Here is a 12,843-nt window from a genome sequence, read left to right as displayed (position 1 = left end):
CTTGCTACAGGAATGAAAAGAAACAAGTAAATCCATAGTTTAACAAAAATCCATCTCTGTGGCATGTACCTAGTTTGTACATACACGAGCAAGACGTTGTTTGTGATATCCAGAACATAATTGTTGTACGATGGTTTTCTCTACTGCTGCAAGTGGTAGGAAGCATTACTGTGAGAGGAAAAGCTCTTTTGTTACCCAGCTTTTGTGCCTTAAACCCACGCTGAGTGGAGGAATGTGGAGGTGAGGGAAGTGTCAGCCACTTCCACCTTCCCTGGTAAGCCTCTTCCAGGTCCCCCAAAGGAGGGTTAAGAGCCATGGGTGGCATCAGATAGCTCCTCCTCTGCCCAGGACCCTGTCTTGTGCTCCAGCTCTGCCATACCAGGCTGTATGCCTTGGTACTCCTTTTTTTTTTTTTTTCTTTCTTTTTTCTTTCTGGCACTTTTCATGACTGGGTTCTTTGACGGTATTTAGCAGTAGTGGTGCCATTTCCCACTTCAACTGCTTTTTCTCTTTTTCTCTTCGTTTATTTGTGCTTGGACTTGGCATCAGGCACAGCCAGATGGAGAGTTGGCTCTCTGCTAGAAAGCTCAATTTTCCTTTTCCTCAGACTGTGTTTAGCTCTCTGTTCAACCATGTAACTGAGCGGCTAAGTTTAGCTGGTAAGTTTAATGGGTGTAAATTGCTCTGCATTTTTTTTTTTAATTTTTTATTTTTTAGAAGAAAAAAAAAGACTGAAAATAAGCCGTTAACAGTGCTTCTGTCAGCTTCCTTACTAGGTGTGGATGTCATCATCTGGGCTGTTATCAGTGCTGAAACCAAATAGGAGCCTTACTGTGAATTTACTCCACATATGAGCTCATGAAGAAGGCCTGTGTAATAATAGCTGGTAGCCTGATAAAGAGTGCAGTTTCAAAGCAGGCTCAGGGGGAGCAGAAGGGTTAGATTTACATTTGACAAATAATGAATGGGGAGCTGTGAGTTGGTTTTAGGGAAATGTTTAAATTTTTAGGGGACTTGTTCTTAGTCTGGTATTTAAATTTTCTCTGAAGGCCTCAGCCTGACATTCTGTATTGGATTGTCCAATTTGAAAGAAAGAGGGCTGCCTATAGGTATAAACTTCTTAAGCAATTACAAAAATAAAAGTGAGCTCTCTGCATGGATATCTTGAAAATATGTCTGTTTTTCTAACTGACATAGAGAAATATGTCTATTTCTCTAACTGAGCCTCCTTGTATGCCTGGCTCAGAGGAATCCCAGCTCCCCCATAGCAAGCAGCACTTGCTCATCCATTCCCCTGTCCCAACCTTTGCAGGGAGGTCCAACCCTATCCACGTTACGGCCAGGCTAAGGGCACTGGGGAAGGAAGAGATGTGCAGAGGCTCCTGACACGCTTTCATCAGTTGTTTTCTATCCTCCATTTCAGAAACTAGGAACACACCAATTAAGAAGCAGTAGGATATATTTTCTATACAGAATTTATACTTCTGTAGAAATAGGAAAGCCTTGTAATGGGCAAATAGAATTTCATTTTCCAGTTTATGAGCTCAAATCCCTCTGAGGCCAGTCATGAACTCTTTATAGGCTTGTGACTGCCAGTGTGAAATTTGGCCAGACCTACGCCGTGTAGATTTGCAGCCATACCTGTATCGGACTGGGGCCGAAGAACTCTGATGCCTCAGACTGAGGCAATGACCTATGATGACAGAGGTTTGCCTGCTGTGGTCTGGGATGTTGCTGCTGTCCCAGCAGCTCTGTAGCTGTGGCATACGGTGCACCTACCCCTAGGACCCATGTACACCTCGCTGCGGTGGGGCTCTGTCGCACAAGCAAGGCTTGGCAGAGCTCTTTGCCAAGCTTTTAGGGGCAGATGTTCCATCAAGCAAATGAATACAAATTAGCTCGAACTCCACTACTAACAGTATGTGTGTCTGCCAGAGTTCCTACTGAATTCCTCTTTACAGGTTACAAACACTGTGTGCCTTCATGCAACAGACTGGTTTTAAAACTTAGATAACTTGGATTAGTAACACTGATGTTTATTCTACGATAAGTATGTAGTTTATTAAATCTGATTTAGTACAATTTTGCTACAAAGCCTTTTGTGTTTCAGTTTTATCTATTACAGGAGAGGCATATCCTAATAATGTGTAGGGTTTGACTAAATATCTTTTGGCCCTCTAAGAGAAGAAAGAAATGAAGCTAAGGAACAAAGAAACAAGAAAGCAATTCCTTCATATTTGTCTGTGCTTTCCATGCTGGCTTTCCATGCTGTTCAGTTTTACCTTTTCCTTTTTTTTTTTTTTTTTTTTTTTTTTCTTTTCTCAATACCATGTAGAGTACAGTCCCAGAAGAAGTATTTGGTGTTGTAGGCAGGAAAGTAATGGTAGTTAAACAACATGCTCTTGGTACTGCATCCTCAGTCTCCCATTTAATCTCTAATCTTTCTGCAGGGATCTTGTCTCTTTGAATACATTCCCTTTCTGCTGGGGGGAGTGGTATGTATTTTCCTTCTGTTTTAGGAAGCTGGTAAATCTAGGTTAGCAATCAGGGAGGTTATTATTCACATCAGTAAAACACAGCAAAATGAAAACAAAAAAACTTCTGTTTTTATGAGTATCAAAAATGAACATTGTTCAGCAGGTTTGTCCAGATGCCCTGCGCTTACACCGCAGACTTAGGTACGTGATGTAATTTTTAACAACCCCTGTGATTTTTATAGGTTTCTAGTTTTTTTTCTTCTTTTTGGTGAGATTCAACTTGGCCTGTACTGTGCAAGAACAAAAGACTGAAATGTTGCAGCATTTTGGGTGTGCTGCATTGTCTTGAGCTGAAAAATGGCTACTCAGTTGTTGAACGCATGTCTTCAAAGCTAAATTAATTGGTTTGTGCAGGGTACAATGATTAATGTCAGCCGGGATTAGACAGGGCTAAATCCAATCTGATTGTTTATTTGGAGAACTGTATACAGCGATGGTTTGAAAGGAGCTGTTCCGTGGATCTGATTCCTAATGGCTCTGTTCAGCCCGCCCTCCCAGTCCCAAGCAACTTGCTGCAGAAATTGCAGTAAAATGTCTTTTTCCTCCGTTGTGCCCCTCAGTAGCTCAGAGCCAGAAGGGAAGCAAGGCTGGGCAACAAGAAATATGAAAGATGCAGGTTTTTATCTCCAAGCCAAGCTGTGTGGGAAACCCTGCAACAAGGATCCACAAGTGCATCCTTTAGCCCCAGCCCTGGGCTGGGGTCAGTCAGACTGACTGACTGCCCGGAGAACAGAAGACAAAGCATTGGTTGCCTTCGTGTAGAGAGGTGATACCTCGCAGTAAAAGATTTGCTGAAGTTTCTCTCTCAGGCAGGTGTTTGTAAGGCAGGAATATGCTTAACAGGGAGGAGCCGTCATCCTTTGGTATTACAGGGCTGCAGGATCCTGCTTTCCCAGAGTGTGGACATACTCTACTATGAGCTTTCCTCTCAACCGAGCTGCTGCCACTGCCTGTGCTTGGCTACACATCTTTGCTGGCATAGTGAATTACTCAAAGTAGGAAGTTCAAGGTTATCTGTTTTCTTCCTGAACATAATTTAAGAAATAAGGTGTGTGTTTCACTAGCCTCAGCTGAACTCTTCCGAGAAATTTGCCCCGTTGCAGAGGAGACTGTAGAGGAGCCTGTGTGCAAATTAGGACCTGTGTCCTGGGTTTAATAAATGCAAAGTGCTATTAACAAGAATGTTTCATGGAGCTTAATTTCATCTGCACACTGTGCTAGTAAAATACGGTATCTAACACTTACTGTGAAATGTGACAGTGGCATTCCTGGGTAATTTCTTTTCTTTTCCTTCCTCCTGCCCCCTCCTTTGATGCATATGTGAAGAAAACTGAGTAACTCTTTATATAGATCTCACTTATCTTTAAAAATGAACATTTTTCTAAGGGGAAAGCGCATACATTCCACAACGGTTGTGCTAGTTGGTTCCAGATGCTCTAGCTTGCACCTCCTCTTTTCTAACAAATGTTTTTCCTCTTCTCTCGGTATTAAAAGGAACGCTTCTTACTTTTCATCCACTCTCTTTGGCTAAAAGGCAAAAAGGAAACTTAACATTAACATATGGTGGAAAAAAATTACTGCAGGCATCCCTCAGGCACTGCTCAGTAAAAGAATATGCAGAAATGGCTCAAGTGTGGGCAACATAATTGGTGCATAACTCACTATTCCCTTACCACGTAGTTTCCTCTTGGACTACAGAAATTGAGGAGCATTTGCCTTGTTGAGAAGATGTAAGCATACAGAGATAAGAAAACAAGCCTTGGAACAAAGGGACTTGTTGTCAGCACCAGGTGACGAGGAGTTGAATGTTGCTTGTTGGCCAGTGACAGGAAATATGCATCCCACATCCATCACCACAGCTGAAGGAACGGGTTTTAAGAGTGTGCACATCCCTAATGAAAGCTAAATACAAATTAGAGCTAATATGGATGCCTTCTATTGGGGGTCACAGTCAGAACAGTTTTAATCGTTGAGCTCCAGGATATTTGGACTGACTACAGTAAAATACAAGTTCTTCAGTTGAAACCAATTAATGTTTGATAGGCAGCCAGTGAATGCTTGTGAAAATACTTTACTGGGGAAAAATAGCTCTGCATCCAAGTCTCAGAAAGAACAGCTTATAGAATTGTTTTTTGTTGTTTTGAAATTCATTCAATCATTATGAATAACCTTGTGGTTCAAGATCATAACTTCAGCTTGTCTAGAGACCCCTGAGCCTTCTTTACAAACACAGCAGAATTTGGATACTGTTACTGTATTCCAGGTGTAGTTTGGACCAGACACTTCAGTGCTGACCTTTTAAAGACACCAGTTTGCTTTGCAGTTCTCCTCATAACGTCTCAGAACAAGCATCTACGTGATGAGGCACCTAAACTTAATGAACTTTTGTGAAAACCTTACTTTTTATTGCTCTTTATCTCATTAGACCCTCTGGGGAAAAGACTTACGGTTCTGTGTAAATCGCTATTGCATTTGTCCTGGATAAAAATGGGACCCGTGTGTGTGTGTGTGTGTTGCTTTATAAGGATTATCAAAGGTCTTTGCAGAAAGATTCGGTCTCCAGGTATTGGTCTTCATTGGTCCACAAGTCCCAGTCATTCAAAAACAGTTCTTCATCACAGTTTCCTATCTAAGGGAACTTCTATATCCTGTGAATGAAAACTGTATGAGTGAATGGCGAACTTCCCTGTTTTGAAAAGGCCACATCCAAAGAAACGACCGGTATGTTTCTTCCTTGACTTTATAACTTGACTGAGGAGATTTAGCTAATTATACTAAACGCCTGCCATCCATCCAGGTTCTTATCTTAGACTATCTGTATACTCCCCCAGTACTGCCTCTTTCATTGCCTTCTCAGATGAATAAAAATCCATATTTAAAAAAAAAAAGTCAAACATATGAAAAATATGTTACTTGTAACCTCTCGCAAGAGGCAAATTGTGAAATTGTGAAGACACCTTAATCCACAAAAGCCAGAGGTAATTCCTCTGATAAGAATAAGGACAATCTCTTCTTGTACCTAACTGGGATCTGTTACTGAGATGGTTCTTTGAAGTTGTACCAGCGATAAGAACTCTTCAATATAGGCATCCATACATCAAGGATGTAATAAATGCATGTATTGGCATTTAAGTCCTAACTGATTAGTCCTGTCTAACCTAATTTGTTATGTGTTTTGTGTTCAATTTTAGGCACCAAAGGAAGAAACAAAGGGGAATTTACAAATCTTCAAGGTGTAGCTGCATCTACAAATGGAAAAATATTAATAGCAGACAGCAACAACCAGTGTGTGCAGGTATGAGGATATGCCACTTTCAGTATTCTTCTGTTTCTCCCCCCTACCTTTGCCTTATTTGTATTCCAGGAAAGACAGATTTTGTACAATTCAAGGACATGTAAATTCAGAGAAATCTCAACATCACTCATTATCATCCCATCTTCTTGACCTGCAGCTATCTTTTTCATATCTGCACTGTATCTAATATGTATATCAGAGTATATTCCTTCCTTATTATGTTTGGCATTGATTGAAGAAAGCAAACAGTGCAATAATCTGGAAAAAATGCCCTTTTGTAAATATGATTTTACATTGTAAATTTATCACCCTGTGTTTCAAAATAAATATAGGACAAGGTGCCACAAGTATCATTTCCTAAGTGAGCACAAATACAAAAAAAAAAAAAGGTAAATGTAATTTTAAAGTGACATTTAGTCTGCCTAATGGATTTTTCTGTCTGGTATCATGATAAAATATTTTGTGCAAGCATCCCTGACACCCGTGATTTCTTGGCTCCTGTAACCTGTGTGAAAATCAAGCTGTGCTTTCTATTTTGCCTGCCATGTTTTTTTTTTTTTTTTTTTTTTTTTTTTTTTTTTTTTTGTTGTTGTTTTGTTGTTTTTTTGTGTGTGTGTGTGTCCTTTAAACCATTTACAATTTGTCATCGCTCTTCAGGCTGCTCATGTGGTAGCAATGAACAAGGCAGAAGTGAGTGGCTCGTTCTTAGTATATCAGAACCAGAAAGCCACATGCAGTAACAACTTGTTTTCAGGCCTCTTCAAAGAGACAGAGTCAAATATTCATCAGTACCCTCCCACTTGGTAATTTGCAGCCTTTAATTTAACAGATCTCCCAGAAAGTGGCCCAGTACTTATTCCGAAGTTAAATGATTACATACTGAAATTCTCTTTCAGCTTCTGCTCCTATCTCTTCTAGAGTCTAAGTGTTTGACTGTGGCTGAGACACTTGTTTTCCTCATTTCTGTTATGGGAATAACACCACTTCTTTCCAACTGCCTGAGAGGGACATTGTGAAGTATAATTCACTAATGTTTGTAAATTACTCTGAGATCTCTGAAACAGTGCAATGTAAGTGCTGAGAAAATCTTTATTAGGAAATCAGGATCCAGGTTGAGGCCTCTTCTTAAATTAGGCTTACTACTTTCAAATATGGATTTTTTAAAGTGTTTCACGTGCCTAACTCTTTCCTTACTACAGTGTTCAGACTTAATGTAAGCTCCAAGAAATAGATGATGTTCTTATGCTGACTTAGTTTTAAAATTAATGTTTTCTGTTACAGATATTTTCCAACGATGGCCAGTTCAAAAGTCGCTTTGGCATAAGAGGAAGGTCTCCTGGCCAGTTGCAACGGCCAACAGGAGTGGCTGTGCATCCCAGTGGTGACATCATTATTGCAGATTATGATAACAAATGGGTTAGCATATTCTCATCAGATGGAAAATTTAAGGTATGAGTTACCATGTGAGCTCTGCTGAGCTTTTTCCTTATTTTTTCCTTATTAAAAAGGAATGCAAAGGAATTTTTTTTTTTTTTTTGGTGTGTGTGTGTTTGTGTGAAGAAACTACATAGTTTGTAACTTAGTCCAAGTTTTGTTGTTGTAATGTGGGAACAGCCACGTTGTATAATAAATAGGAAGAGGTCACAGCTGTGATGCCAATGTAATAACAGACAGAGTTGATACATTCCATTCTACAGTTCTTCCCACTGGGTGCTTGGATGCCTTTCTGCAACTCACAGTTGAGAATAGCTCATGTAATCAAGTGTAGTTGGACTAGCTTCACAACATCATATCATTAGTATTTTGATTATACAAAAAGGCGTGTGTATATATGTATTTACACACAAGACAGACATAAAAACTTATGGGAAGTCTTCAGTAACATATGGAAGGGAAACATAAGGTAGCAGACTGATGGTGACTTCCTCTATTTACTCCATATGTATCAACAAATCAGGTGCATAATTCACGTATGGTCCTGCTGGTAATAAATGCGAGGAAAGGCATCCCAGGAGGTTGTTCCAGTGCTATAGCATGGTCAGGAGTATTTTATCTGGGGTGATGTGCAGTGGAAAAACTGCAGGAAATAATGTCAGGCTTCCGAAATAAGAATTTCTGAGAAGAGTGTACTTCTTATTTTCATAGCAGCTCTAGTGATTCTCATAGGAGTAAAATAAAGAGGCAGCTACTGTACTCCACTAAGGCTTGCAAACCTGCAGTATTTTTCATGTTTGGGAGCCAGCTGCAATTCCAGAGGGAATTAAAAGTTGCCTTCATTTGGTGCTGTTCTCTGAATGCGTGTTACAAAGACTGGCAATGCATGCTAGAAATAGCCATCTCTAGCAGAAATTAGCAGCACATTGTTTGGTGAGATAAAAAACCTGCAGGGAAATTTCTACCACACTTACTTAGTTCTAGAGCCTTCTATTGGAGATAAGTCACCTGTTTGGCATTTTCTGACAGCCTAATGACCAAAAAGCTCAGGTCCTGACATGATCATGTGGCTGCCAAGAAATGGCCTTCCTTTATTAGACTTTCCAAAGTGACAAATGGTATAGCAAATAGCTAGTTCTGCTTGCAGGGTCCTCAGTGATCCCTTTCTGAGAAGCAGACACCTGTATGCTTTTAAAAGTATCCAGATCTTATGTAGACTCCAAGCTAAAGTAAAACAGCACTAATATGTAATGCAGCTGTTAAAAAATATTTGCATTTGCAGAGAATGTATGATCTTTCTTGACTAGTTTCCAAACTGTACACAGGAACGCTTTGGCTGAAGGCCTTGAATGAAATGAAGACACCAGAAGGAAACAAAGATGTAGTTAAGAATCCAAATACTCTGAGTAACTTAAGTGTGGTATAAATAATTTTTAACATCTTCAGTGTGAGCTGGCTTGATCTGGAAACGGAGGGTGGAGGGTTCATTTTCCTTCCTTCTGCAGACAGGCTGTAAATCCAGCATTTTGGATGGTGTCAGCTCTGGAGGAAAAAGCCATGGCTCTGGAGGAGCCATGATCCTGCATACTGTAATCTACCTGCAGCGCGACAAGTATTGAACAAACTGAATTAAGGTAGTTCCTCAGACACGGAGCCTGGCTTCACTTTTAGTTAATGTTTTTGCTGGACTGCAGAAGCTACATGAAGTCAGCAATGTTTGTGTGGGTTATGCTAGTTAGTGCATTGGACTTCATAGTTCCTGGGACTAGGCTGATTAAACGAAAGATGAAACATTATCAATATACAATAGTACTTTTAGATTTCACGCAACAAAATATATTTGTGAGAGAAAAACACGGGGTTATTTGTGGAAGCATGCTATATACGGATGGAAGGCATAGTCACACAGTTGAAGCACAGGACACAGCTTTACCAGGTCTAGCCTGTGGCAATCTGGGAAGAGCTGCATGAATTCTTAGGTGTTCATAGTATTAATGGCATTCTTATGGGGGCTCTGTCAGATTAAGCTGGGCAATGCTGGCAAAGATACACAGATAAATAAAGGGATAATGGTGTTTCACCTCTAAGGATTGTGCCTGCAAGACACTGTATCATCTGTGATACAGGGGTCTGCTAGCTGTTAACTCAGCATTATCAGGGGCCTGTTTTGTACTTGATCTGTTATTTCTGTATTCACTCTCCTTTAGTTTAGCAGCATTTAATAGAGGTGTGAGCCAGGAGGCGGATTTCTCCTGGAGCCAGGCCCAGGCACCTCCCTGATTACAGAAGGGGGCTGACTCACCCCAGCAGGCTCTGCCAGGCAGAGAAGTGTCACCTTCCTCAGTCGCTGCTGGCAACACAGACAGCGCTCCGTTTTCTCAAGGCTGGGAAGCTGGCATAATGCAGAGCTTGGCAAACCCTCAGCTAAAGTTACACCAAAACATGAGTCTCTTAAAATGAAAGGCTACCTTATCCTTCGAACAATGAACCATCTGATAGGGTCTTAGAAATTGGGGCTTTTGTTTCTGGCTATGTCATGGGTCTCACAGGTGACTACTGATCTTCCATTTCATTTCCTAGTGCTTTATTTTGCTCATGTATAAAAACCGGGTAACAAGGCTGGCTTCCTCTGTAAATTACTTTCAGATTGCTTAAGAAAAGTGTTATAAAAGATGTCTTAATTGCTAGGCTGAGAGAGAACGCATGCTGAAGCAGATGTTTCAGCCTCTGTGCCAGGAGTGGTGTTCATACCTAGTGAAGGAACTGGAGGCTAGGACCACAAGAAGGATTTGTGGTTCTCTGAGGACAAGATTTATTTCTTTCTAGTCTTGAAGGGTCACATCTAAGACAGCCTGTTGTCAGCCTACCAGGGCTGTAAATCAAGTTAAGACATCATGTTAAGATGGGTGGGAAAAGATGGAAGGAAACACCTGATCTGTCAGACTTTTATTTCTTCTTGTCTCATTAGAGGGACTAAGAAGGGAGCTGCTTGAAGCTGGCTGCAAGTTCAGATAGGAATAGTTCTGTGGAGTGTGGCGTGTGGTCATGGTTCTATTAAGACAGTCAAGTGAATGATAAATCCATTTATCGTGTGAAGTTGCAATATGTGGTGATGATGCATCTCCATGTTAGCGAAGTTCTGGAACAGGAAGAGGTGTATTTTAAGTCTGTAAATTAATTCCTGACAGTCATGAACAATTGTGAACCTTTCTGACAGAAACAAGATTGGTGGAAATGAACTTAAAGCCCCAACACACCTACTACTTCAGTGAAAAAGTCTGTATAATTTTATATATATACATATATATATATAGAGAGAGAGAGAGTGTCTAGCTCATTTTTTATATAGCCTAGCTGTCTCTTTAAAAAAAAAAAAAAAATAAAATAAAAAAAACACCTCTATGAATATCCCAGAGTGGAATATTTTTCCATTCTGGTAGAGTGGCTTTATAAACACATATTTGAAAACCAATCTAAATTTATAAGTGCCTATAAAATAAGGGACATAATGTCCTTGACTGAATTCAATTAAACACAGTATTTGTATTAAGGATTCAGATGATTCATTATACTTTATTCATTTCTAATGGCAGAGAAGTCTGAAAATACTTCCATTCATAAACTTAACAGGAGTGACTGGGTTTCATAATACTCTGTTTTAAATAATCAAACCTATAATTCTAAGAAACCTTCTGAAATAAAAATACACAAAGCATATGTTCAGCCAGACCCAGTGACGTGTCATTAATGTATTTTGATCTAAACTGGAAACAGAGATTCTTAGTATAAAGAACTTCAGGCTCTAGCTGGACATAATTTATTGCTGCCTGCAAATTGTGTTTTAAATCCTGGCCCAAGGATAGTGATTTTTGTTCCTTTTCTCAGCAGTGAGTGCCCGTTATTGTAGTACGTGATTTATTCCTGATTTTTTTTTTTTTATTATTTCTTATGTATTCATATGGTCAGGAAGACACTGTACTCATGAGTCTGAGTCATTTTTCCATAGGAATCCTGGAAAGATGGTAAGGAGGTGGTACAGTGCACAGGCAGACAAACAGCCAGGCATCCCAGAAGAAAAAAGGGAGTATGATTTAATCACCCCAGAGGAAATAAATCTACTGATTTGCATTTGGTTTATGTTGTTGCTTTGTTGTTACGCAAACCTGAGTACGTTTTGTAGGTGTGTTCATGTCTTTCCCTTGGTGATCACAGTCTTTTTTAATAGTTTTTCCTGGGGATGTTTTAGCATGATTTAATTAGGTGTTTTTTGTCTAAATATTGAGCAATTTCTAAGAGCATATGTATCTGAACATAAACCAGACACATGATCCTTGCATGCTAGCTAAGTGTAGTCTTTTAAGCTGCAAGATTTATTCCCTGAGGTTTTCTTTATTTGAGACTGAAAGAGGTTGTGCAGTAATGCTTTTGACTTCATACTAGACAGCTTCAGGGAATCTGGATTCCTTTATTTTGGGATGGCTCCTACTTCTACCTGCAACCCCACCCATGAGAATGCACGGTCGAGTAGGAACATGGGGTTTCCTAAGGACAGCTGAGCTCCTTCATATCTTAATTTGGTTGTTTGCTTAAAAAACATCTGGGAACTGAGCAAAATGAGTTAGGCGATGGATCTTCTCCATGCCCTGTAATCTGTCCTGCCTTGTCAGTCATGGACTAAGAGACCTTCAGCCACTCACAGAATCACAGGGTGGTTAAGGTGGGAGGGGACCTCTGGGTCCACCTGCCCCAACTCCTGCTCCAGCAGGGCCACGCAGAGCAGGATGACCAGGACACATCCAAGTGACTTCTGAAGATCTTCAAGGAGGAGACCCCACAGCCTCTCTGAGCAGCCTGTGCCAGAGCTCCGTCACCTGTACGGGTGTGCTCCCTGCTGTTCAGAGGGACCCTCCTGTGTAACAGTGTGCACCCAGTGCCTCTTGTCCTGTCCCTGGGTGCCACTGAGAAGAGCCTGGCTCTGTCTTCTCCTCGTCCTCCCTCCAGGTATTGGTACACATGGAGGAGATCCCCTCTGAGCCTCCTCTTCTCCTGGCTGAACAGTCCCAGCTCTGCCAGCCTCTCCTCACATGAGAGATGCTTCAGTCCCTAGATCATCTTGGTGGCCCTAAGCTGGACTCTTTCTAATATGTCCACACCTCTCTTCTACTGGGGGGCTCAGAACCGGACACGGTAGTGCAAGTGTGGCCTCACCAGTGCTGAGCAGAGGGGAAAATTCCTCACCACTTGCAGCAGGGCAGGGAGACGGACACAGAAGGCAGATGCATCACTTGTTCTAAGTGGTGATCTGTTCCTTCTGCAAAGGCAGCGCAGTGAAAAATGGTCTTTTCATAAAGAATATGAATCTCTTCCTATCTATTTCATTTAAATTCAGTTGGAAACATAAAATTATGTTTATAGAACATCTCTGACAAATTACTACAGGGACTGGAAGCTCTGGGATTCATAATTCCAGCACAGCCAGGATTGCCTGTCCAGAACGGTAAAAAGGCCAGCAGGAGCCTAGACTTTTGGAGCCAATCTGGGAAACTGCTTCCAAACCTGCCCATCATTTAAGCTGCC

General features: G+C 40.8%; 1 protein-coding gene across 6 annotated transcripts in view; it reads left to right on the top strand.

The window, feature by feature from the left end:
- TRIM2 (tripartite motif containing 2) overlaps nt 1-12,843 on the top strand; it is a 71,535-nt gene that overhangs the window by 47,020 nt on the left and 11,672 nt on the right. For all 6 annotated transcript variants that reach the window (XM_082760234.1, XM_082760232.1, XM_082760231.1 and 3 more), the window contains 2 exons: nt 5,729-5,832; nt 7,114-7,281. In XM_082760234.1, coding sequence (XP_082616360.1) covers nt 5,729-5,832; nt 7,114-7,281 — 272 coding nt within the window. The remainder of the gene's footprint in view (nt 1-5,728; nt 5,833-7,113; nt 7,282-12,843) is intronic.

The sequence above is a fragment of the Aythya marila genome, assembly GCF_965140915.1.
Source record: "Aythya marila genome assembly, chromosome: 4".
In the NCBI taxonomy this organism is placed as follows: domain Eukaryota; kingdom Metazoa; phylum Chordata; class Aves; order Anseriformes; family Anatidae; genus Aythya; species Aythya marila.
The sequence above is the reverse complement of the archived record's forward strand: the minus strand, read 5'-3'. Positions and strand labels throughout refer to the sequence as shown.